Source organism: Stegostoma tigrinum, chromosome 5 (assembly GCF_030684315.1).
Source record: "Stegostoma tigrinum isolate sSteTig4 chromosome 5, sSteTig4.hap1, whole genome shotgun sequence".
Taxonomy (NCBI): Eukaryota; Metazoa; Chordata; class Chondrichthyes; order Orectolobiformes; family Stegostomatidae; genus Stegostoma; species Stegostoma tigrinum.
Genome location: NC_081358.1, coordinates 91,407,939 through 91,433,169, shown reverse-complemented (window position 1 = coordinate 91,433,169; position 25,231 = coordinate 91,407,939). Strand labels below are relative to the sequence as shown.

General features: G+C 40.9%; 1 protein-coding gene across 3 annotated transcripts in view; it reads left to right on the top strand.

The window, feature by feature from the left end:
• Nucleotides 1–25,231, top strand: part of virma (vir like m6A methyltransferase associated) — a 97,629-nt gene that overhangs the window by 5,248 nt on the left and 67,150 nt on the right. For 2 of the 3 annotated variants that reach the window (XM_048529476.1, XM_048529479.1), the window contains exons 2-8: nt 4,655–4,770; nt 5,065–5,151; nt 6,528–6,576; nt 8,926–9,151; nt 10,964–11,083; nt 18,098–18,349; nt 21,865–23,011. In XM_048529476.1, the coding sequence (XP_048385433.1) occupies nt 4,655–4,770; nt 5,065–5,151; nt 6,528–6,576; nt 8,926–9,151; nt 10,964–11,083; nt 18,098–18,349; nt 21,865–23,011 (1,997 nt within the window). The remainder of the gene's footprint in view (nt 1–4,654; nt 4,771–5,064; nt 5,152–6,527; nt 6,577–8,925; nt 9,152–10,963; nt 11,084–18,097; nt 18,350–21,864; nt 23,012–25,231) is intronic. The other variant, XM_048529477.1, reaches the window with a different exon arrangement.

Sequence of the window (25,231 nt, the reverse complement as noted above, 5' to 3'; positions counted from 1 at the left end):
CAATCATTTTCCAATAGTTGACCCAGCATCTACTTATGTTCAGGCAGTCACATGCAATTATATTTAAATGAGGAAAACTGAACCTCTGCTGTTTTCCTTTGAATGCTGGATATACCTGGGTACCAGTATCCAGTTATCTGGATTGGTTCAGAGGAACCTGGAAGAATTGTGAAAGGTTGTCTTCCAGTGCTCTGCAGTGTGCATAATGAATCAGCATTAAATATTTTAATCAAAATTAAAAGCCAAAATTTTATGCAAAACTTATGCAAAAGAAATGAAGATAGTCTGTAATGAAGTCAGGAGTTGCGTGACCCTGGCGAAACCCAAAGTGAGCATGTTATTCCTTTGCAAGTGCCGTGTGATAGCATTTTCAAAGTCCCCTTCATCACTTTGTTCATGATCAAGAGTAGATTGATTTGGCACTAATAGGCTGAGTTCAATTCATTCTACCTTTTGTGCACAAGATATTTGTTGATGCCAGTGTTGGGCCAACTTTGCAAGGGGCATGGCATGTTCTGGAGTGCACATTTTCAGTACCAGTGCTGGGATGTTGTCAGAATCCATAATCCACTGTCTTAACCAAATAGTTTGAGGACTAATGTGTGATGTGGACCTGGGAGGAAACAGAGATGAAACATCATTTGGCATTTCTTGCTGAAGATGCTTCCAACTGCTTCAGCCTTGACCTTGGCACTGATGTTCTTGGCCTCACTCCTGGCATTAAGGATGGAAATATTTGTGAAGCCGTCACCTTCTGTTTGTTTCTAATCCATCATCATTAATAACATAAGAGGGCTGGAGAAAGTCAGCAGGTCTAGCAGCATCGATGGAGGGAGAAACAGGAGGAATATTTTGGGTCCAGTGACTTCTTCAGAACTGAATAGCACTAGAAGATAAGGGCTTTTTAGCAGGTGACAGAGGGAAAGAAGTGAGTGGAACAGATAGTGAAGGTACTCAGGGCAAAAGACAATGACAGTGTTAATAGTGGTGCAGGAGAGATATAGATGTAAAATGGGTGCTAGTGATATGGTGTGAGTGGTAGAATATAGTTCAACTCTGCTGAGAGTAAACCAACATCATCAAGGCACTTAGATAATAAAATGTGAGGCTGGATGAACACAGCAGGCCAAGCAGCATCTCAGGAGCACAAAAGCTGACGTTTCGGGCCTAGACCCTTCATCAGAGAGGGGGATGGGGGGAGGGAACTGGAATAAATAGGGAGAGAGGGGGAGGCGGACCGAAGATGGAGAGCAAAGAAGATAGGTGGAGAGGGTGTAGGTGGGGAGGTAGGGAGGGGATAGGTCAGTCCAGGGAAGACGGACAGGTCAAGGAGGTGGGATGAGGTTAGTAGGTAGCTGGGGGTGCGGCTGGGGGTGGGAGGAAGGGATGGGTGAGAGGAAGAACCGGTTAGGGAGGCAGAGACAGGTTGGACTGGTTTTGGGATGCAGTGGGTGGGGGGGAAGAGCTGGGCTGGTTGTGTGGTGCAGTGGGGGGAGGGGATGAACTGGGCTGGTTTAGGGATGCAGTGGGGGAAGGGGAGATTTTGAAACTGGTGAAGTCCACATTGATACCATATGGCTGCAGGGTTCCCAGGCGGAATATGAGTTGCTGTTCCTGCAACCTTCGGGTGGCATCATTGTGGCAGTGCAGGAGGCCCATGATGGACATGTCATCAAGAGAATGGGAGGGGGAGTGGAAATGGTTTGCGACTGGGAGGTGCAGTTGTTTATTGCGAACTGAGCGGAGGTGTTCTGCAAAGCGGTCCCCAAGCCTCCGCTTTGCAGAACACCTCCGCTCAGTTCGCAACAAACAACTGCACCTCCCAGTCGCAAACCATTTCCACTCCCCCTCCCATTCACTTGATGACATGTCCATCATGGGCCTCCTGCACTGCCACAATGATGCCACCCGAAGGTTGCAGGAACAGCAACTCATATTCCGCCTGGGAACCCTGCAGCCATATGGTATCAATGTGGACTTCACCAGTTTCAAAATCTCCCCTTCCCCCACTGCATCCCTAAACCAGCCCAGTTCATCCCCTCCCCCCACTGCACCACACAACCAGCCCAGCTCTTCCCCCCCACCCACTGCATCCCAAAACCAGTCCAACCTGTCTCTGCCTCCCTAACCGGTTCTTCCTCTCACCCATCCCTTCCTCCCACCCCCAGCCGCACCCCCAGCTACCTACTAACCTCATCCCACCTCCTTGACCTGTCCGTCTTCCCTGGACTGACCTATCCCCTCCCTACCTCCCCACCTACACCCTCTCCACCTATCTTCTTTGCTCTCCATCTTCGGTCCGCCTCCCCCTCTCTCCCTATTTATTCCAGTTCCCTCCCCCCATCCCCCTCTCTGATGAAGGGTCTAGGCCCGAAACGTCAGCTTTTGTGCTCCTGAGATGCTGCTTGGCCTGCTGTGTTCATCCAGCCTCACATTTTATTATCTTGGAATCTCCAGCATCTGCAGTTCCCATTATCTCATCATCAAGGCACTTGATAGGAGAGGGGATGCTGGATTGCAGTGTTCATGCTCTGAAGTGATCACTGGTACACTGCACTCATATTCTGGCAAATATGTTTACTTTCTTGGACCAGCTTCTGCTTCCACATCTTCAAGCTAAATGATTGTCATCCTTCCTCAAGAACGGAGATGATTGGAATCCAGCCTGTCAACGTGATGAAGTCAAATTCTTAAGAAGCGTGTGGGCCTGAAACATCAGCTCTCCTGCTCCTACAATGCTGCTTGGCCTGCTGTGTTCATCCAGCTCTGCACCTTGTTGTCTGAGATCAATTGTACTCGTTTTGATGGCTGAACAAACTGATGCTGGAAACATGAAGTTCGCCCCAAGTGCCATATGTGAAATTGTCCCATGCAAATTATTTAACTTTTCGTTAATATTCTGTGAGCACTGATCACCTTCAATCAGTCAGGTGTTCAGTTGTGCGTCTTCGTACAATGATGGCAGATTTTTTTAACATTACAGTTGAACTGATTGTACACTTAACTGAGCCCCACATGAAAAGAAATCACTAAATGATAACAAGGTATGGGAAGGGGTAATGTGAACTTCAGATGCTGGAGAATCCAAGATAACACAGTGTGAAGTTGGATGAATGCAGCAGGCCAAGCAGCATCTCGGGAGCACAAAGGCTGACGTTTCGGGCCTAGACCCTTCATCGGAGAGGGTTCTGAAATAAATAGGGAGAGAGGGGGAGGCGGACTGAAGATGGATAGAGGAGAAGATAGGTGGAGAGGAGAGTATGGGTGAGGAGGGGATACGTCAGTCCAGGGAGGACGGACAGGTCAAGGAGGCGGGATGAGGTTGGTAGGTTGGAAATGGAGGTGCGGCTAGAGGTGGGAGGAGGGGATAGGTGAGAGGAAGAACAGGTTAGGGAGGCCGGGACGAGCTGGGCTGGTTTTGGGATGCAGTGGGGGAGGGGGAGATTTTGAAGCTTGTGAAGTCCACATTGATACCATTGGGCCGCAGGGTTCCCAAGCGGAATATGAGTTGCTGTTCCTGCAACCACTTGGTTTGCAATAAACAACTGCACCTCCCAGTCGCGAACCATTTTAACTCCCCCTCCCATTCCTCAGACAACATGTCCATCATGGGCCTCCTGCAGTGCCACAATGATGCCACCCGAAGGTTGCAGGAACAGCAACTCATATTCCGCTTGGGAACCCTGCAGCCCAATGGTATTAATGTAGACTTCACAAGCTTCAAAATCTCCCTTTCCCCCCTGCATCCCAAAACCAGCTCAGCTCGTCCCCTCTTCCCACTGCATCCCAAAACCAGCCCAGCTTGTCCCCGCCTCCCTAACCTGTTCTTCCTCTCACCTATCCCCTCCTCCCACCTCTAGCCGCTCCTCCATTTCCCACCTACCAATCTCTTCCCGCCTCCTTGACTTGTCCATCCTCCCTGGACTGACCCATCCCCTCCCACCTCCCTACCCATACTCTCCTCCCCACCTATCTTCTCCTCTATCCATCTTTGGTCCGCCTCCCCCTCTCTCCCTATTTACTTCAGAACGCTCCCCCCATCCCCCTCTCTGATGAAGGGTCCTAGGCCCGAAATGTCAGCTTTTGTGCTCCTGAGATGCTGCTTGGCCTGCTGTATTCATCCAGCTTCACACTGTGTTAACAACGTATGGGAAGACTGGCCAAATTTCTTTTCCATCTCAAAGGTATTAAGATTAGTTTCTTTGCTGACTTAGATTCAAAACATTTCCAATTTTGGGAAACAGCCCTCATCACTGAGGAGTGGACATACATTATTAGTTCTTATGAAACATTAAATTTCCAAGTTAATCCAGTGAAATGCTACATAGATACTTCCTGGTATTGATGGAACTCAGTGACAGTGCCCTGCCCGCCCATTTGCTCCAGTGGACATCTCAAGTGTTTCTGACTCTCGGTCAATGTGTGTCAATGTATGTTGGGTGCTATGAAGACTAGAGAGCAATTTTGTATAAAACTTGGATAAATTTTAATCACAGGTATTTTCCAGTTTACTTATAATGTGGATGTGTTCTTCCTATGCAAATGTAAATCTTGCATTCCCAGCATATGACAGTAGGAGAATGTTCTTATGTTAATATTAGAATTGTTATTTAAAATTTAAAAATCTCTTGTCTTTTATTCTGTTACATTATAGCAGAATACGCATGTGGATGTCGTTCGCTTTCCATGTGTGGTTTACGTAAATGAAGTTCGAGTTATTCCTCCTGGTGTTAAAGCTCACAACAGCTTGCCAGACAGCAGGGCATATGGGTAAGTGAGAGGTGAATGGGAAGTATCTGTTTTATTTAAAGCAATTTAAGAATTTGACAGTAATTGATAGGATACATATGAATCTGAAGTAATCAAATTATTGGTTTGTTTGTAAGAAAATGTTTCCTTCTAAATTAATAAATGACAGGTGCATATGAAGAGTGTGTACACATTTGTGTTTATGTATTTAAATGTATATTTATATTTTTATTTATATCTCTGCTTAATGTGTAAACTGCCAAGACTAGCATGTGGAATTTTACCTGACAAGTATAATTGTTTCACTCACCTCAGGGAGACCTCGCCTCATGCGTTTCAGTTAGACCTGTTTTTCAACAATGTCAGCAAACCAAGTTCTCCCGTTTTTGACCGATTAGGAAGGTAAGGCTGTCAAAACTTAATCCCTGACTGAAGTGCTGCAGCACTGCGAAGACTTGTTTCTGTGGACCAAGTGCAGACAGGTGGGACTAGTTTAATTTGGGAACATAGTTGGGATGGGCTGCTTGGACTGAAGGTTCTTTTTCTGTATTTGACCCTATGACTCTTAGTAATTAGACTGAATTAAATACTGCCCTTGAACCTTTTTTTAAATTGTTTATTTATGCTGTGAATTGCATCCCATCTAAACTGTTTGAACCATTATCTGAGCCGAGCTTTGCATTTTCTTGAGGGCGGGTGATTTCACTTTTTTAAAGTCGTCTTATCTTTTCATGCCTGCCTAATTGTACTACATCCAGTTGAAGCGTTCAGGTGGACTGCAGTATGTGGCTTGGGTTATGCTGTGGCCAGGAAAAGTAACATTTCCATGATGTTTATGTGTTCAGAAGAGCTTCCATTGTTAGGAAAAATGAACTGATACCTTTCACAAAGAATAAAATTTGCTTCTAACTAAATGTCAAAGGTCGTTTGATGTGCTTAACAGCAAAGTAGCCAGAATGTGTTAATGTATATGGGATCTTTTTAGGCCAAGGAGTTTGTGTACCCAATTGTAGAGTAACATCACAGCTAGATCTTCCTGTCTGAAGTAAGCGTTTTACTAAACCTATTGGAAAATTTAATAATGGGACATAGTGAAGCCCAAGCACAGATCTGTGAATAAAAATTTGTGTAAAATGTGTCTGCTGTGCTCCTGAGACAGCCTGTTAAAGTGCACAGCTCAATTTTACAGCACTCTTCATTGTAACAGGGTTATTTTGTTTGCTATTACCTCCGCTGTATTTCAGTCAGTGTTGACATTTAGATGATGAGCAATCAAGGACACCCATTCATTGTTATGCAGTCCAGATTTTGCACCATTCCTTTTGCGGCAATGATTGACCTCCACATGGTGCTTCTTCACTAGCTTTCAGTAGTGAAAAGTTGTACTACAAAGTGTGACAGGAAATGAGGAGAAAGAAAATTAACTTACGTATATTTCTGTGGTATAATTTAGGCAGCTTGTGTAAATTTTCATTGCGAAAATAACCAGTGACTATTATAACTGTTCAGTTTTTTTTACAGTACCATCTCATTTATCATACAAGTGTAAAGAAGGATAATAAACTTTGTGGAGACAATGTTTGAACACTCAGCTGGAACGTTGAAAATTCAAGAATGTTTAAATGAGAATCTGTTTTGTTGAACTGATCGGATTAGACTTCTTTGTTACAAAATGAGTTTTTGCATTGATGCATATCATTAAATAATTTAGGAAAACAAAATGTTGAAGAAATTATGCCTTCTCTCTCTCTCTCTCTCTCTGTCTCATTTTTCCTTAGCCTTGATTACGATGAAAGTGCATCGATTATATTTAGACCAAACAATAAGGTAAGATTTTCTGCACTGTGCATTGTGTCTTTGGTGTACAAGTGTTTCTTATAATTTCCGTGTTTTTTTGACTTGGTTTATTTTCCCTTTATTACCTAATGTGTGTTTTCCTTCTGTTTTAAATCATCATTGTCACTGAACGGATAAGGCAGGAGATCTGCCTTGGCTGTTGAATCAGTTATCTGATCTCTGCAGAGTTTGTTCTGTCTTTTATTTTCAGATCATTCAGATAACTGTGGGTGACTGTTTATAAAAAACTGGTCGTATTTCCCCTTTTGGGGCTTCAGTATTAATTAGGAACCATTAATGATTGGAAGTATATAAAATAACAATCTAAAGCATGATGATGAAATGTTTATTTAGTAGTTCCAAAACTTTTTTAATGTGTTGTGTGGATAACCAAAAGTGAGCAAACCAAATCTACATTTGGAAAGTGGGAATCATCTAAAAGTAGTAGAGAGAGAATTCAGGTCCAATGTGTTCTGCCAAGAGTGAAAGTTAAGGGCAGAAAATTCAGTGAACTTGGATGTTGAGGGATATCGAGAACTTGATAAAGGAAAAGAAGGAAACATATGTTAGGTACAGTGCATTTAAAAACAGGGGAGGCCCTTTAAAATTATTGTGTTTAGGGCGGTACTTGAAAAAATTAGAATTGATTGATTGATAGTCACAAGTGCCAAAGTACATGAAAAGCTTTGGTTATGAGCAGTATTGGCAGATCATAGTAAGTAAGGATATGCAGATCAAAAAGACTTAGATAGAGGCGTACAGATGACATTGCATAGGGTGTGCACTAGGCAAGATCAACCTTAGTGAGATCAGCATTGTATGAGGCTAGAGAGCTCATTCATCAGTCTGATAACGGCCGGGAAGAATTCCTGAACCTACTGGTGCATGTGTTCAGGCTTCTGTATCTTGAGGGCACAGAAAGGCAGGTATCTTTGGCAGATATAATTAAGGAAAACCCTAAGGCAATTTTAAAATATATTAAGAGTGAAAGGATTACCAGGGAAAGAGTGTGGCCTATTAGCTACCAAGGTGACAACCTCTCTGATGAAGGGTCTAGGCCCGAAACGTCAGCTTTTGTGCTCCTGAGATACTGCTTGGCCTGCTGTGTTCATCCAGCCTCACATTTTATTATCAAGGTGACAACCTATGCTGGAGCCAAAGGCTGTGAGTGAGATTTTAAATGAGCACTTCTCATCCCTGTTCACAAAAGTCAAAGATATTGTAGCCAGGAATTTTAGTTGAGATGGTGAGGTTCAAGAACATGTTAAGATTAATAAGGAGGAGGCATTAGATGATTTAGTTGGCATATAGGGGCCAGAAGGTGGATGGTTATTTCAGTGATTGGAAGCCTGATGACACGAAAATTGATGGGGTCATTGGTAATAAGGAGGATGATCTCAGGCCACAATTGGCTTGAGCAAAGGCAGATGGAATTTCATCCTAGTAAGTGCAATGTGTTACATTTTGGGAGTTCTAATAAGAGGATGGGTACAAGTCCATAAATCCCTGAAGATGTCGAGCCGATAAAGTGAGGAAGAAGGTGTATGGGATGCTTGTCCTCATTTACCAGACAGTAGTATATAGGAGCAAGGAAATCTTGTTACAACCATATAAAACATTGTTTAAGCCTCAGATGGAATACTGTGAGCAGTTCTGTTTGCTCTATTATTGAAATGAATGCAATTAAGAGTGTGCAGAGGAAATTCACCTGGATGGTGCCTGGGGTAAACAGTCTGATATGAGGAGAAACTGGATCGGCTGGGTTGTTTTCTTGGAGCAGAGGAGGCTTAGGAGGGATCTGATTGAGGGGTGCAAGATTATGAGGGGCACAGGTACAGTAGATCATAAAAATCTTTTCCCCCGGTAGACATGTCTAAGACCACAATACACAAGTTTAAGATGAGGAGGAAGTGGTTTGGAGGAGATTTGAGGAAAAAAGCTTTCACCCAGAGGGTGGTAGAAATATGGAATATACTACCCATGTGGATGGTTGAGGTGGATACTTGCACGACATTTAAGAAGCATCTGGGTGAGCACTTGAAATGCCACAGCATAGTAGACTATGGACCAAGTGTAGGTAAATGGGATTAGTGTAGTGTTGCTAGTCGACATGGACATGGTGGATCGAAAATCCTCTTTCTATGCTATATCTGTGACTATGACTGTTCAGTCATCAGACCTTGAGTTGCAGCTAAAACCCCACTATTGTGTTCTAGACTTGTTTGGAACAGGAGTTGGGCTGCAGCTGTGTTCAGACAGTGCTGTAGGAAAATTTCAAGGTTTTTAAGCTGCTGATCTGCATTTGATTTGCCATAATGTTTCCTCAAATATTTGCTGCAGGTCAATACAGACGGAATTGTCCTGAGAGGTTGGTACAACTGTCTAACTGTGGCAATTTATGGAACTGTTGATCGGGTGATAAGTCATGACAGAGATTCCCCTCCTCCACCTCCACCTCCACCCCCTCCACCGCAACAGCAGCAACAACAGCAGCAGCAGCAACAACTTCAGCCGCAGCAACTTCAGCTGCAGCAGCAGCCAACTCTTAAAAGGAACATAAAACATGGTAAGAGATGATATAAAAGCGGAGAAGGTTGTTGAATTGTGCTGAATAAACATTGCTACCAATTGGCTAATTAGTTAGTAAATATGTGTGTGCTCAGTCTTTGATTTGTAGTGAGTTAATTCGTCTCCACTGTAGAGCCATTGAGAAAGGGTGCAGGATATGGGTTTATTGCTTCTCAACTATGAAGTGGAAATAAATTAGCCGAGATTATATTTATGATAATTTTTTAATGATCACTGCTGAAGATTTGTATGGATGCACAGCTAAGGCATCAAAAAATACTTTAGATTCCACCCTTCTTACGATTAGAATATTTCTGTTTGTCACATTAGCTATCCTTGCCTCTTTACCAGAACTGTCAATTAGTAGCAAACTGAATAATTTTGCATTGTGTTATGACTCTCTGACAGCAACTAAACCTTGATTCACATTGTATCTTTATGGAGATGAAGTTTCATTTACTCAATGTCATCTGGAGTCTAAATCCCAGAGCTGAAATAATTGTGCTAGAACCCACTGGTGCAATCCCCCAGTAAAAATCTAAATCCTTATTTCTGTGACCTAAAGTAGCATATGTAAAAATCAGATCTTCCATTTTAAGGTTATATTCAATTCAAGAGGTTACCCATAAAATCCAGGTGCTACTTAGTTTAATCTTGCAATGTGTTCACTTGAAATGGATTAGAGATCAGTATTTAGTTTTAGGGAAGCAAAGTTGTAACTACTTGACGTTATTTTAGTACTTTTAATAAATCAGTATGAGTTTTTTTTAAGCTGTTACTTCTAACAGATTTTTAAAAAAGCATTATTTAGTAATTTGTTATTTGAAATTGGTTGAGTAAAGTAAGATCTTTACTGTTCTTCTGGGAATGGGCTTAGACAATGGGTCAGATTTTCCACTGGCTGAATGTCGTTGTTCAAGTGCGGATCATAGTTGCACCTGGAAACCCTGGGGAACACATTCTAAAGGAATTGCCTGTGAAGTTGAATTTTTCACTACACCTGGAACCCTACAAAACCCTAAATATCAGGAACTTTGGATTGAAAGCACAGATGAAGTTGGGTAACATAGCTACTTAGAAAAATATTAAATACATACTCTAATTCCTGAGTGCCTGTTAAACAGACTCCATACTCGCCTCACTCTCAACCCCTAGGTCCTGAACCAATCCCTTATACCCCTCCCTCCAGACCTAACATTTCTGCGCTGCTCTGGCTCAATTTGGATGAGATTGCCGTTCATTGGAATATCTGACCTGTTATACCTCATTGTGTACTCTGAATGCACCAGAATCATTCTTTATGAAAAGGACCAATCCAGGCCACGTTTAATTCTCTTTTCATAAGTGCCCCTTGCTGAGCATCTTAAATTGAAAGAAGCTTGTCTTTTGCAATTTGTTGCCTAAAAGGAATGAACATGACATAGAATGCAATGTTGGTCAATGTTGATTGCTAGTTGCTTATGAGTAATATTCTATTTGACACTTTTGAATTGTATATTTGAAGTTCAAACTTACTTGCTCTAACATGCATGTAGACTAGTTGTGGATTAAATTGTGTATTTCTCATGAAAAAATATTATTACTCAAAGTAAGATAAAATTTATCTGATGGAATTGTTAACTTAATGCAACTTAATGTAAGAAAGTTACTGCATTGTTCAGTTCCGCGACACACAGCATCAGCTGTTTTCAGGTTCACAGAGTTTAGTAACAAGCTTTTAATAGAAACTGGATATTTGGTGGTCATTGAATGTTTAAATGTCCTAATATTTATACTTTGCTCAAAACTGTGTTTTTCCAAATATTTTTAGATTGGGATAAAGAGGATCAGTATAATGAAAATCCCCCAAGACCACAGCCAAGAGGACCTCGAACACCTCCAGGTCCTCCTCCTCCTGATGATGATGAGGAGGAGACACTGCCACAGACCTGTAAATTGCTCTTTTTATTATATGCATTGTACTTGCCTTTGTATTTGAGTTGGGGTCTAATCCTATTCTGAACATACTGATGGAGCATTTGGAGTTAGTTGCCTTTGAAGTAATTGGCTGTCTAGTTTGTTAAAAGTCAGCCACATTCCTCGGGCCTGGAGTCACATGTAGGCTAGAGAACATTAATGAACCAAGTGGGTTGTTATAATCATTGCTGATTGTTATGTAGTTGTGATTAGACTAGATTTTAGTTTCAGATTTCTACTGAATCAAATTTCACCTTTTTGCCATGGTGGATTTGAGTCTTTGACACCCCCCTCTCCCCCAGAGGGTTCTGAATACTAACCTAGCAACACTACTGCTGTCTTATTGCCTGTTCAAATTATTAATGCTTGTCCACCTGCCGGCTTCCCCTCATCAAACCAGACCTGAGTAATTTTCTTCATAGTGGGCTAGTGCAGGGGCAATGAATCACAGAGTTACATTGTAGAAGAAGGCCATTTGCCCCATTGTGCCTCTGCTGATTCTCCGGCATGAGCATTTCACTGTGTGTCATTCTTCATCTAGTAACCCTGTATGATCATCTAATTTATTTTTGAGCTTGACACTTGAACTTGCCTCAATCACATTCTCAGATAGTTTATTCCAGACCCTAAACATTTGTTTTATAGACGTTTTTCCTTGCATCAGATTTATATCTTTTACTGATTACTTTCCTTTAAATCTCATTTTCTCCTTATTTACTGTGTTCAGACTTCGCATGATTTTGGATACTTCAATTAGATTTTCTCTTTGACATCTCTTCTCCGAGGCTAACTTCTCCAATCTACCATGATACTGAAATTTCTCATCTCTGGAACTATCTTTGTAAAACTCTCCTGCATTCTCTCCAGTGCTTTCACATTCATGTTAAAATGGGATGACCAGAACTGGATGCGTTGCCCCAGCTGAGATAGACCTAGTGCCTTGTATAAGCTCAGAACAACCTGCTTGATCTTGCCTCTTAATAAAATCAGTTTACCTTATGTTTGTTAACAGGTCTTAATCTTTTCTGCCACCTTTAATGACATGCAGGTATATATCCAGGCAGCCTTGCTCCTGTACCTACTCTTGAGTTGTGCCCTTTAGTTTATATTGTCTCTCCATGTTGTTCCTGCCAAAACCTGTCACGTTATACTGCTTCGTTGAATTTCCAACTTGTCTCTGACATTTTGAAGTCCTACACTATGCTTCTTACAGTTTATAGTGCTTCTCCATGCTTTTTAACAACCCTGTTGGTCATGCTGATTAATGTATGTAATTAATGTATTAAACATGAACATGTGAGGAAACCTGTGCTACATGGGTGGGAGAAAATACAGTAGCTTTTGACATCTTGGGAACCAACAGTCCAGTCTGGCTTCTTATGTGCTTGACTTCATTTGTAGCCTCAGGCTGCACAGTTGAGGGATTTACCTTCCATAAATGGAGACCTGGTGTTGTGTGCATTTTTTTATTTTGAAATTAAATAGGACAGAGGGCAACTTCAGTGTTGAGATGTCATCTCTATGTTAAACTTCAAAAAGCAGCCCACTCCTGCTTGACTGCTACAGACCCTTGAGGTTTTGAAAGCCAGTTGAGCTTAATTTGACTAGCGTGTGTGGCCAATCTTAAGAAAATTGTACCCGCGGACTGTCCTCCAGATTTGACCCTGATACTGTTAATCATAACCCCATGACAACATTCTGCCTTTGATTTCCAAGTAATAGCCACAAAGTTAACCAGACTTTTGAGTTCAGAGCTTTTCTGTAACTTCAGTGTAAGATGAACATAGCTTTTCAAGTTCTGTGTCTCATACACTCATGAAACATAGGTGTTGCTGGCTGGGCCAGTATTTATCACCCTAGTTATCATTGCAAAGGTACTCGTGAGCTGCTTTCATGAGCTGCTCCAGGTCATGTGCTGAAGGTAGACCCACAGGACCATTTGGTAGGGAATTCAGGATTTTATCCCAACAACGCTGAAGGAATGGAAGATGACTGACTTGGAGGGAAACTTGCAAGTGGTGGTGATCACATGTAGCTCTTGCTATTGTCCTTCCAGAAGGTAGTTTTCATTGTTTTGGAAGGTGGTGGCTAAGGATCTTTGAATTTCAACAGTGCTTCTTCTAGATGGTGCGCACTGCTGTTACTGAGCATTGGTCGTAGAGGAAGTGGATGCTTGTGGATGTGGTGCCAGTCAAGCAGGCTGCTTTTTTGTGGTATCAAGTTTCTTGACTGTTGTTGGAGCTGAGCTGCTGTTGTTGTAGTATTCTTTCACATACATGACTTCACCCAACACCTAGCTAATGCTGATGGTGGATTTCAATGTCATCTGGTATAATTCAGCACTATTGTGAAAGTTGGCGGTACAAAGCAAGATGTTCTCATTACTGACTGCTGTTTTGTCATCCTAGCCTGTGTTGTGAGAGGTGAGTGTGTTCTGGGAAGTTTTAACATATTTCAGGTGGAATTTTTGCTTCTGTCTGCTTTGTGGATTTTGTCATCTGCACTAGAAAGATGTTTTGCATTTGGTATGAGAGCAGTAGAAGAGGAGCTGTAGTGTCTTTACCTTGGAATTAGAAGGCCTAGGTTCATGTCCCTTTCCAGAACTTGGGAAGGCTGTAGCAATCTGGAACCCCAGATGAATGTTCAAAGGACATAGATTAAAATCCTACCACGGCAGATGATGAAATTTCAAATCAGTAAAAATTGGGAGTAAAAAAACTCATGTAGCTAAGAAGTTCATGTAAGTATTGTCTCCTGTAATAATTCCCCTTAGGGAAGGAGATCTGCCATCCTTACCTAGTCTGGCCTTCGTGTGACTTCAGACCCACAGCCATGTCATTGACTCATTGTTGCCCTTGCATGATGAGGAATGGGCCAGCGATACCCACTTCCCATGAACTAACAAAAAAAAATTGCTGACCACAGAAAGGGCGTTTATGACACAGTCAAGTATGTTAGCAATCATCCTGTTATTCTTTCCACATTTGAGCAGGATAATATTATTTTTGAAGATATTTGTTTGATTTAGCTAACTGGGCTCTTGTAGAAGGACTAATCACTTGATATAAGACAAGATGGCTAAGTTTAACATTGCAAATACTGGAAGACCATTTTCACTTGATCATCACAAACTTGCATTTATGATCATAATGTGCATTAAAGAATAGATGTGAAAATGTTTAGGGACTGTCATTTGTAAGACAGAGGATACTCAACTAGAAATGGAATGCAGCATTATGAAATGTTTTTAAAAGGAAAGTGATAATTCAGATTTTAGAATAGTAGAAAATAGTGGCAGAGTGGGACTAAGAAGACATTCTTTAAGACAGATGCAATAGGCCAAATGGACTGAGGTACTTTACAGTTCAACTTGGTCTACTTTTGAAACCATATTTTAGAATGTTACTCTTTAGATACCATGAAGTATTGGAAGGAAGAAGCATTATGCCTGTTATTGATGGTCTTGCTGCTCTGTTTTGAATTTATCCTTCAAATGAGTCAGTGGCATGAAAAATACCCCTTGTGAGCCTCTGGATCCACAGAGTCAAAATAAGGTAAATGAGTGAGGACGAAATAAAAACAAATGGAAATGAATAGATTGGGCCTCAGCAACTAGATTTCCATGTTGGAGACAGTGGTGTAATGGTCATACCACCAGGCTAGTATTCCAGAACACCTGGCGAATTCTCTGGGGTTGTGGGTTCAAATGGCCGATGGCAAAATTTGATTTCAATAAAATCCGGAATGAGAAAAGCTGGTGTAAAACTCACCATTATTGATTGTCATTAAAATCTATCTGGTTCACTAATCCCCTTGAGGCTCTTACCTGTTCTGCCCTATATGTGACTGCTACCCCACAGAACAATTGTTGACTCTTAATTGCCCTGTAAGTGGCTCTACTAAACCACACAGGTTAAGAGGTCTCAACCTGAAACGTCAAACTTTCCTGCTCCTCTGATGCTGCTTGGCCTGCTGTGTTCATCCAGCTTCACACTGTGTTATCTCAAGTTATGAGGTAATTGGGGATGGGCGATAGATTATGGTCAAGCCAGCAATGCCCATTTCCTTGGAAATGAATGACAAAAAAAATTGGACGGTTTTACTGAGGGATATCAAACATTGTCATTTATGTAATTTCTTTATTTTGACTGAAAAATTTAAATGCAAATGTTGTATTGTGTAGATGTTGAATGTAAAGCAAGTGTTAGACTCACCTGTTTTTTAAAATCACACTGTTCAGAGATACACCTGTGGAACACGTGGCACCTGAACTCAGGTTTCTCGGTCCAGGGCTAGGGACACTAGTAGTCCGTCACAAGAGCCCTCTCCAGAAGTCTGTTTTAATTTTTTTTATTTCTCTATTCACCCTGTTCACTGATGTTATTACATACCTCTGGAGGAAGTGGAACTTGAACCCTGGCCTTCCAGTCCAGTGATAGAGACACTACCACTGCACCACAAAAAGGCCTTAAAATACCAACTGTGAAGAATGATTGGATAGGCTAATGTTGTTCTTTCGTCTTCGTCTTCTTCGTCTTCGTCTTCTTCGTCTTCGTCTTCTTTGTCTTCTTGGTCTTTGTCTTCTTCTTCTTATCATCCTATTTTTCTGATCAACCCATTTAGAGATGTTAGATTCATCACTTTAGATGTTATCCTATTTAAAATGCTGATTGCAGAGAGTTGAGAGAGCTACCTGTATTAGAAGAAGCTGAGCCCGTACATCGAGCATAGAACAGTACAGCACCGTAACAGGCCCTTTGGCCCACCATGTTTATGCTGACCACGATGTCATTCTAAACTAATCCCATCTGCCTGTACGTGGTCCATATTCCTCTATTTCCTGCCTATTCATGTGCTTGCCTAAATGCCTTTTAAATGTTGCTATCATATCTGCTTCTACACCTCCCCTGGCAGCTCATTCCAGACACCTGTTTCCCTTGGTGTATAAAGAAAACCCCTTAGAACTTTCTCCCTCTCACTTAAACCTGTGCCCTTGCATAATTGACATTGCACCCTGGGAAAAAGATGACTATCCATCCTATCCACATCTCTCATAATTTTGTATGCAGCAAACTTTGTATTAACCAGCACCTATGGGACCAGGAGTGTGCAGGTTGATCAAATATACTGGTTGATCGAGATCCACATAATCAATGTAAAGACACAAACTGATGTAATGCAGGGAGTATACACATCACTATTACACTTCATCTACAGCATAAATCAGTTAAATAATGATGCAACTTTGCCTTAAACTGAACTTACTGGCTGAGAGCCTTCTCACTCATATGCTGAACTGACTACTTGGACATCAGTGTATTGTGATAATACAGTAAACTGCTGGTATTTCAGATATCTAATTTTTGCCAGTTTATTTGAGAGTGCCAGTTGATAATGTGCCATTTAAAATAAAGTTTGTTGTACTTCTGTAGGTCACCCCTAAGCCTCAGGAGCTGTAGTGAAAACAATCAAAGTTTTCCAACCTCTCCTTGTAACTAATTGACTTCAATTCGGGCAACATCCTGCTAAACGTTTTTAGCACACTGTCTATAGCCTCTAAAGCCTTCCTATTGTGTGGTGACCAGAACTGTACACAGTACTCCAAATATGGGGTAACTGAAGTTTTATACAGCTACAACTGATATAGTTCAAATATATTTGGATTTCCAAAATGCGTTCAGTAAGTATGATACATAAGAACACATGATGTTGGAGGGATAGTGTATTATTAGCATGGATAGAGGATTGGCCAGTGCATCCAAGGCAGATAGTTGGGATAAATGGAGCATTTTCAAGATCCAACTGGTAGAGTGCCACAGGGATCGGTGGGCCTCAAAAGTAGGTGGAAAGCCAAATATTGAAGATGAAACTGTCTACAGACTGATATAAACAGGTTGAGTGGATGCATGAAAATCTGGCTAGTGGAATATAATGTTGTAAAATGTAAGTTTGACAGGAAGAAATGAAGAGCAGAATATAATTTAAAATCAGAAAGATTTCAGAAAGGTGCCAGAGAAGAGAGATTTGGTGGCCATAGCGCATGAAACATAAAAAGCTAGTGTCCAAATTCAAGAGGGAATAAGGAAGGCAAATGGATTCTTGGTTTTTATTTCAAATGGAATGAAGTGTAAAAGTGGAGAAATTTTGCTGAAACTACCTAAATCACTAGCCGGACCACAGCTTTAATATTGTAAAATGTTTAAGTCCTATTATCTGAAGAAAGATGTACTGGCATTGGAGGCAGTCTAGAGAAGGTTGATTCACTGTATGTCTTGTGAAGAGAGGTTGAGTAGGTTGAGCTTGTACTCATTAGAGTTTAGAAGAATGAGAAGTGACTGAATTGAAACTTCTGAGGTTCTTACAGGCTTGACAGGGTAGATGTGGATAGTTTCCCCTTGTTAGAGTGTCAAGGACCAGAAGGCAAACACTCAGAGTAGGAGGTTGCCCAATCAAGACAGAGATGAAGATGAACTTTTTCTCTGATGGTAGTGAATCTGTGAAACTCTTAACTGCTGAGTGCTGTCAGGGCTGAATCGTTAATTATTTTTAAGGCTGGGATAAACAGATTATTAATCAGTAATGGAATCAAGAGTTCTGGATATAAGGCAGGAAAGTGGGGTTGAGGATTGAAATCAGCCATGATCTCATTGAATGTCAGAGCAGACTTGATGGAGTGAATAACCTAGTTCTGCTCCTATGTCTTATAATTTTCTGAACAAATGAAATGCTCAGTTTCTGGTGACTGCTAAGTTGGGGGTGTATTTGAAGAGAAGCTTTGACTGTGTTCTGAATTGGTTTGTTTTCTTACTGACTTTCTGTCGGACATCATTTTAATTAGTAGATTTCTCAAAACCATATAAGTAGTTAGTTGAAATAAATACCTTTGGGCAATATTCATAGCATACTGTTTGTAACAGAACTTTTTTTGTGTTGTGTAAGTATTGTGTAAGGTCTTGCTAATGGTTAAATTCATGGCTTGTTGTTTCAGTGGGTCCAAATAAAGTGGATGAAAGTGAACGGAGAGAGGATTATTTTGAACCGATCTCTCCAGATCGTTCTTCCAATCACCAGGAGGTACAGTTAACTGATGCTGAAGAAGAGGAAGAGCCTCCAGAGGAGGAAAAGGAAGATGAGGAGGAAGATCCAGAAGTAGAAGAGGAAGATGAAGATCAGCAAACTGTAGAAAGCATTGAAGAAGAGGAAGGTGATGTGGAAGAAGAGGCGAGGGAAGAAGTTGATGGTATGTATTTACAACAGTATTGTAAAGGATTATACAGTTGTGCAAATCAACGTTTGGTCATATGGGATGTGAAAAATTTGACCAAAGACAAATTCACTCAGCATTATTGTTCTCCAATTCAGTGAAAACTATGCAAGTAAATTGAGTGAGAAAATAGAATGAGTAGAATAATACCATAAATGCAAAAGGAAAATCTAGATTCAAGATCGAGAACGAAGGTTGATATCAGGGCAGCATGGTGACTCGATGGTTAGTACTACTGCCTCACAGCATCAGGGAACAGAGTTTGATTCCAGCCTTGGGCGGACTGTCTGTGTGGAGTTTGAACAATCTCTTCATATCTCCGCGTGGGCTTCCTGTGGGCGCTCCAGTTTCCTCCCACAGTACAAAGATGTGCGGGTGAGATGGATTGGCCATGCTAACTTACTAATGCTGTCCAGGGATGTTCAGGGAAGATGCATTAGCCATGGAGAACGCGGGATTACAGGAATGGTGGGGAGGGTTGGGTCTGGGTGGGATGCTCTTCAGAGGTTGGGGTGAACTTCTTGGGCTGAATGACCTGCTTCCACACTGCAGGGGAGTCCTATGATTCTTCTATGATGATATACCAGAATTGGTAAATGAGGAAATTTGGCAATTAAATTCAAGGATAAATGAAATTTAAGGAACAGGAAATCACTGTATAGTTTGGTGTTCAAGCTTCCTTTAAATGACTTCATAAACAATCATCTTTCATCCACTTTTGTCTGCATTAAATTGCAATGGATTATAGCTTCTAACTGTGTCAAATATACCATGGGTATTCAATGGGTTGAACACAAATGATGAAGAACGACACAAGATACAATTCTTTTTCTTGTCAGTTGGTTTATTCGCATGGGTGCAGCCTTACAATTCTCTGCCTCCCAACTGAGTGTCCCAGCTGATTCTATATAATATTTTCCAACAGAATTTCCAAGACTCCATGTGGTCTTCTCATGTCTGAGGCCAGAGATGTGTTTAATGACCCCACATCAGGCTGTACTGTGAATACCTGGTTTCGTGATAACCTGACTATTATCATGGAAAATTCTACTGAGCCATTTACCATAACTTTTACCGAAGTCTTTGCTGCCTTTGTCTCTGCTGAGCATTAAGAGAGAAAAGCCCTTTATAGTTCTTTCGAGATAAACTCAAATTAATTCAAATAAAACAAATTAAACTAGGTTAAAGGGTGATGGCCTTGTAAAGGAACATTGGAACTGAAATTAGAGTTTAAATGAACAAAGTTAAAATTAGAATGCTGATTTGGAAATGACAAATGTATTCCATCCCTTGTAATGCCCAACAGCCAAATAAGACCTCAGGTGTGCACTGCACACCTAATGCTTCCTCACCAAAAACACAGCAGTATAGATGTCATCTTGAAAAAGGTGTAGGCAATCAGGCCAAACAACTTTAACTGCTTACTGCTTCAGAGTGAGACACATCCCTGTACGTGATCATAGCCCCTAATCCAACAATGCCTATCACCTTTAACAACATAATCAATAATTTAGAACATAGAACATAGAACATAGAACATAGAACAGTACAGCACAGAACAGGCCCTTCAGCCCACAATGTTGTGCCGACCATTGATCCTCATGTATGCACCCTCAAATTTCTGTGACCATATACATGTCCAGCAGTCTCTTAAATGACCCCAATGACCTTGCTTCCACAACTGCTGCTGGCAACGCATTCCATGCTCTCACAACTCTCTGCGTAAAGAACATGCCTCTGACATCCCCTCTATACTTTCCACCAACCAGCTTAAAACTATGACCCCTCGTGCTAGCCATTTCTGCCCTGGGAAATAGTCTCTGGCTATCAACTCTATCTATGCCTCTCATTATCTTGTATACCTCAATTAGGTCCCCTCTCCTCCTCCTTTTCTCCAATGAAAAGAGACCGAGCTCAGTCAACCTCTCTTCATAAGATAAGCCCTCCAGTCCAGGCAGCATCCTGGTAAACCTCCTCTGAACCCTCTCCAAAGCATCCACATCTTTCCTATAATAGGGCGCCCAGAACTGGACGCAGTATTCCAAGTGCGGTCTAACCAAAGTTTTATAGAGCTGCAACAAGATCTCACGACTCTTAAACTCAATCCCCCTGTTAATGAAAGCCAAAACACCATATGCTTTCTTAACAACCCTGTCCACTTGGGTGGCCATTTTAAGGGGTCTATGTATCTGCACACCAAGATCCCTCTGTTCCTCCACGCTGCCAAGAATCCTATACTTAATCCTGTACTCAGCTTTCAAATTCGACCTTCCAAAATGCATCACCTCGCATTTATCCAGGTTGAACTCCATCTGCCACCACTCAGCCCATCTCTGCATCCTGTCAATGTCCCGCTGCAGCCTACAACAGCCCTCTACACTGTCAACGACACCTCCGACCTTTGTGTCGTCTGCAAACTTGCTGACCCATCCTTCAATTCCCTCGTCCAAGTCATTAATAAAAATTACAAACAGTAGAGGCCCAAGGACAGAGCCCTGTGGAACTCCACTCACCACTGACTTCCAGGCAGAATATTTTCCTTCTACTACCACTCGCTGTCTTCTGTTGGCCAGCCAATTCTGTATCCAAGCAGCTAAGTTCCCCTGTATCCCATTCCTCCTGTCCTTCTGAATGAGCCTACCATGGGGAACCTTATCAAATGCCTTACTGAAGTCCATATACACCACATCCACAGCTCGACCCTCATCAACCTTTCTAGTCACATCCTCAAAAAACTCGATAAGGTTTGTAAGGCATGACCTACCCCTCACAAAGCCGTGTTGACTGTATTTGATCAAGCCATGCTCTTCCAGATGGTCTTTAGCTCAGAATCCTGTGGTAGAATCTTTTCCTTAAGTGTGCTACATTGCATTTGGAGCAAGTTGGGGGGTGCTGTACTTCTGATCCTTTGTGCTCACTAACCTGAATTATTATATTTTGTGTCAAAGCACTACGATTTCTGCCATTTTATTTGTCCTTCAGGTAATCTAGGATCCTTTTTGAGCAATTGTTATTGAGTAAAACTAGGATTATTTCACAATTCTCATCTCTTTGGATGTTACAGTTGTGTGTTTAACTGAACTGAAAACCAAAAAAAGTGATTTTTTTAAAAAAGAAATATCTTGTGATATACGTGTTGCTGGTGAGACTAGCATTATTTCCTAAAAATGTCAACTGCTTTGTGAGATCAGAATCGCATATAGGTCAGAGTGATTATGGATGACAGAGTTTCTCCTTAAAGTACCTGAGTGAATCAGTTTGATTTTTTTATCTGACAGCTTCATGATCACTTTTAGTGACACCAGATTTTAAACTGAATTTGAAATTTTCAAACCGCTATAGTGGTATATGAGTCCACGTTCTTTTGATTATTTGTGCAATAGCTTAGTGCTAGATCAAATGGATGACTTTGATTTCATTATATTAATGATGTTGAAATTATTGAAGTCCAACAGTGAAGATATATAACTGTCATTATTTTTATTTTGTAGAAGATGATGGCTATGAACAAATCTCCAGTGATGAAGATGGAATTGCAGATTTGGAACGTGAAAATTATAAATTAAGCTTTGACATTGATTATACCGCTGAAGATCTGGCATCCGTGCCAACTATGGCATATGATCCTTATGACAGAGACGTAGGACCTCTTTTATACTTTAATCCTCCCTATAGGACTAAATATGAAAATGAAGTCACTAGATTAAAGGAACTTGACTTAGACAACGTAGGTGCAGCAAATATAGATGCTGCCGTTAAGTTAAAGGAACTGCTTGAACTATACAAAGATGACCGAGGTGCTAAATGGGTAATGGCTTTAGAAGAGGTGCCGAGTTTACTGGTTAAGGGTTTAAGTTATGTTCAGCTATTTGAAAGTGATCAGGACCATCTAAAACAGCTAGTAGACTGGACCATGGATGCTTTAAGCCTGCGTACAGCTGTAACACAACCTATAGCACTGAATGTCAGGCAGCTAAAAGCTGGGACAAAGCTTGTTTCATCTTTGGCTGAATGTGGGTCTGAGGGAGTTTCAGCCCTTTCAGGAGCAGGTATTATTGATAAACTCTTTGTTCTGTTGTTTGCAGAACATATGTCATCTTCTTTAAAACTAAATACGCTCAAGGCTTTGGATAGTTTTGTTAGTGTCACAGAGGGAATGGAAAAATTCTTGAACAACAAGACAGAAGAACAAAAAAGTGGGTATCAGAGGTTAGTGGAACTTATACTGACGGACCAAACTGTGAGAGTTGTTACAGCAGGCAGTGCTATAGTACAGAAATGCCATTTTTATGAGATTTTGTCAGATTTGGAAAGGATAGCTTCTCATCTTGCAGAAAGTACTCCTGTCCCTTCAAACATAAGTGAAGTAGACCAAGATGTTAATATTGGGCAAGAGAAGGGAAATAAAAGTAACGAAGAAGTAGATCTTGAGACTCCGATGGATTTGGACCATTTGTTAGAAGCCTCTAATATAAGTGAAGTGGAAGTAGAAAAAATTGTTAGCATTCTCGATGAACTTTTGCACTTGTTGGAGACTGCACCTTATTCAATGACCCAGCCACCTGTTAAGTCATTTCCAACTGCAGCTCGCATCACTGGCCCTCCAGAAAGGGATGATCCTGTACCTGCTCTGTTAAGGTATTTCTTGTTTTCTATAAATGGACAGATTACAAACATATATTTAAGAAGATACTTCTTTGCTCTTAATACAACTGTATTATTTAGTCATTCACAGGATACCAAAGCCAACTTTTATTGACAATGCTTGAATGGTGTGGGGGGTGGGGCAGCATTCCAGGATTTTGGTACAAAAGGACTGAAGGAGTAATTATTTCCGAGTAAGGGTAATGTATGACTTGAAGAGGAACTATCGGGTGGTGATGTTCCCACGTGTTTGCTGCCTTTTGTCTTTCTAGGTGGTAGAAGTTTTGGTTTGACAGGTCTTTTGAAGATGGTGCTTTGTAGTTGCATTGTGTGAACCACTTTGAGGCAACTTGTATGTGCAAGTATTTTTGTTTCATTGCTAATTATTTAGCACATTAATAAAACATTTTCTAAGGAGGAATATTTAATTATACTGAAGTCATAAACTGCATTTTTGCACTGTTTCCATATCTAGCGAATTGGAATATTGGAATTTCCATTGTTAAGACTACATTATTACATTATTTTGTTCTTTTGAGATTGGCTGCCAAAAGCTTTCTTTATGGCACATAATATTTCTACTAAATTTCGGTATTTATTTTATATCTATATTGTGCAAATATAACCAGCAATTTCAGTCATTTGCGTATCTCTTGCACTCAATTTGGATTGAGTGCTCTGCAGCTGATTTAAAAGATTGGTGTACAGAAATGGCCAAATGGAAGTCACCTTCTAATATTTTAATATTCTAGAATGCTATCTGCAAATTAGAAGGTAGTAAATGTAACATAATACTTTAAGAAAGAGAGAGACAAAACAGAGAACAATAGATTCATTAACCAGACATCAGTCATAGAAAACTGCTGGAATCTGTTACAAAGAATGTGATCACTCTGTGTGTGACACTGTTATGATCCAGCTGTTTGTGAAACCTTTTCAAGTTTTTTGAGGATGCAAGTTGCAAGGGATATTGAGAAGGCTTTCCGTTACGTCCCACGCAAGAGGTTAATTGAAAGAAAATTAAAGCATGTATGTTTTTGGATAATATACCAAGGTAGATTGATGAGTGGCCAAGAGGCCCTAAGCAAAGCTAGCAATAAATGGGTCATTCTCAATTTGGCAGGCTGTGATTACTGAGGTTTTATGAGGATCGGTGATTGGGGCTCTGCTATTCATGATTTGTTTCAATGACTTAGATGTGGGAACCAAGTGAAGTATTCCGTATGTGCTGATAAGAAAACTGGGTGAGAATATTAATTGAGGAAGATTCAAAAAGGCATCAAGGAGGTTTGGAGAAGCTAAATGAGTGAGCAAGAACAAAATAGATGGAATATAATGTGAAAAATATGAAATTATCCAGGATTAGTAGGGTAAACAGAAGTGCAAAACATTTCTGAAATGGTGAGAGATTGGGAAATTATTAATGGGAAAGGATCTCCTTGGTGATCTTAATTATTAATTGGTAATATTAAAACAGAGGCCATAGGAAGAGTACAAATATTTGAACAGGAACAGAGCTACTTTTACTATTGTTAATCTTTTGAAGAGAGAGTCAGAGGAATTGATAATAGGGAAAAAAAAATGAGGTCTTTTTCGGACAAGTGTTTTGTTTCTGTTTGCACTGTAGAAGACTTGGCAAACTTTCCAAAGGTAATTGAAAATCATGAGATGTTGGGCGTGGAGAAGCTGAGAGTAATCACCATCAGTAGAGAAAAGTATTGAATCTAAAAGCTGTAACCAGAACCAGATGACGTGGGTGGGTTGAAAGGGGGTGGGTCTGGATGGGATGTTCTGAGGGTCAGTGTGGACTTGTTGGGCCGAAGGGCCTGTTTCCATGCTGTAGAGATTCTACGATTCTATTATATGATCTATAAGGAAAGCACTAGAACCCTTCAGTTTAGAGGTGAGAGCGGGATACTTAGAAAGTCACAATGCGATCAGGGAAAATCAAAATGACCTTCTGAAAGAGAAGTATTGTTGAATTAATCCGTCTAGAGTGAAATTGGTAGATGCAGTGTACTTGGATTATAAAACATCAATGATAAGGTACCTCATTAAATATTAATATATAAGACGAGAAAATGTGGTGTAAAGGTGACATATTAGCCGGAACAAAGGATTGCAAGAACCAAAGAGGAGGGATAATGGGTCTTTTTCAGATTGGCAAGCTGTAATTGGTGCTGGGGTCAGTGCTTTGTTCTACATGGTTTATAA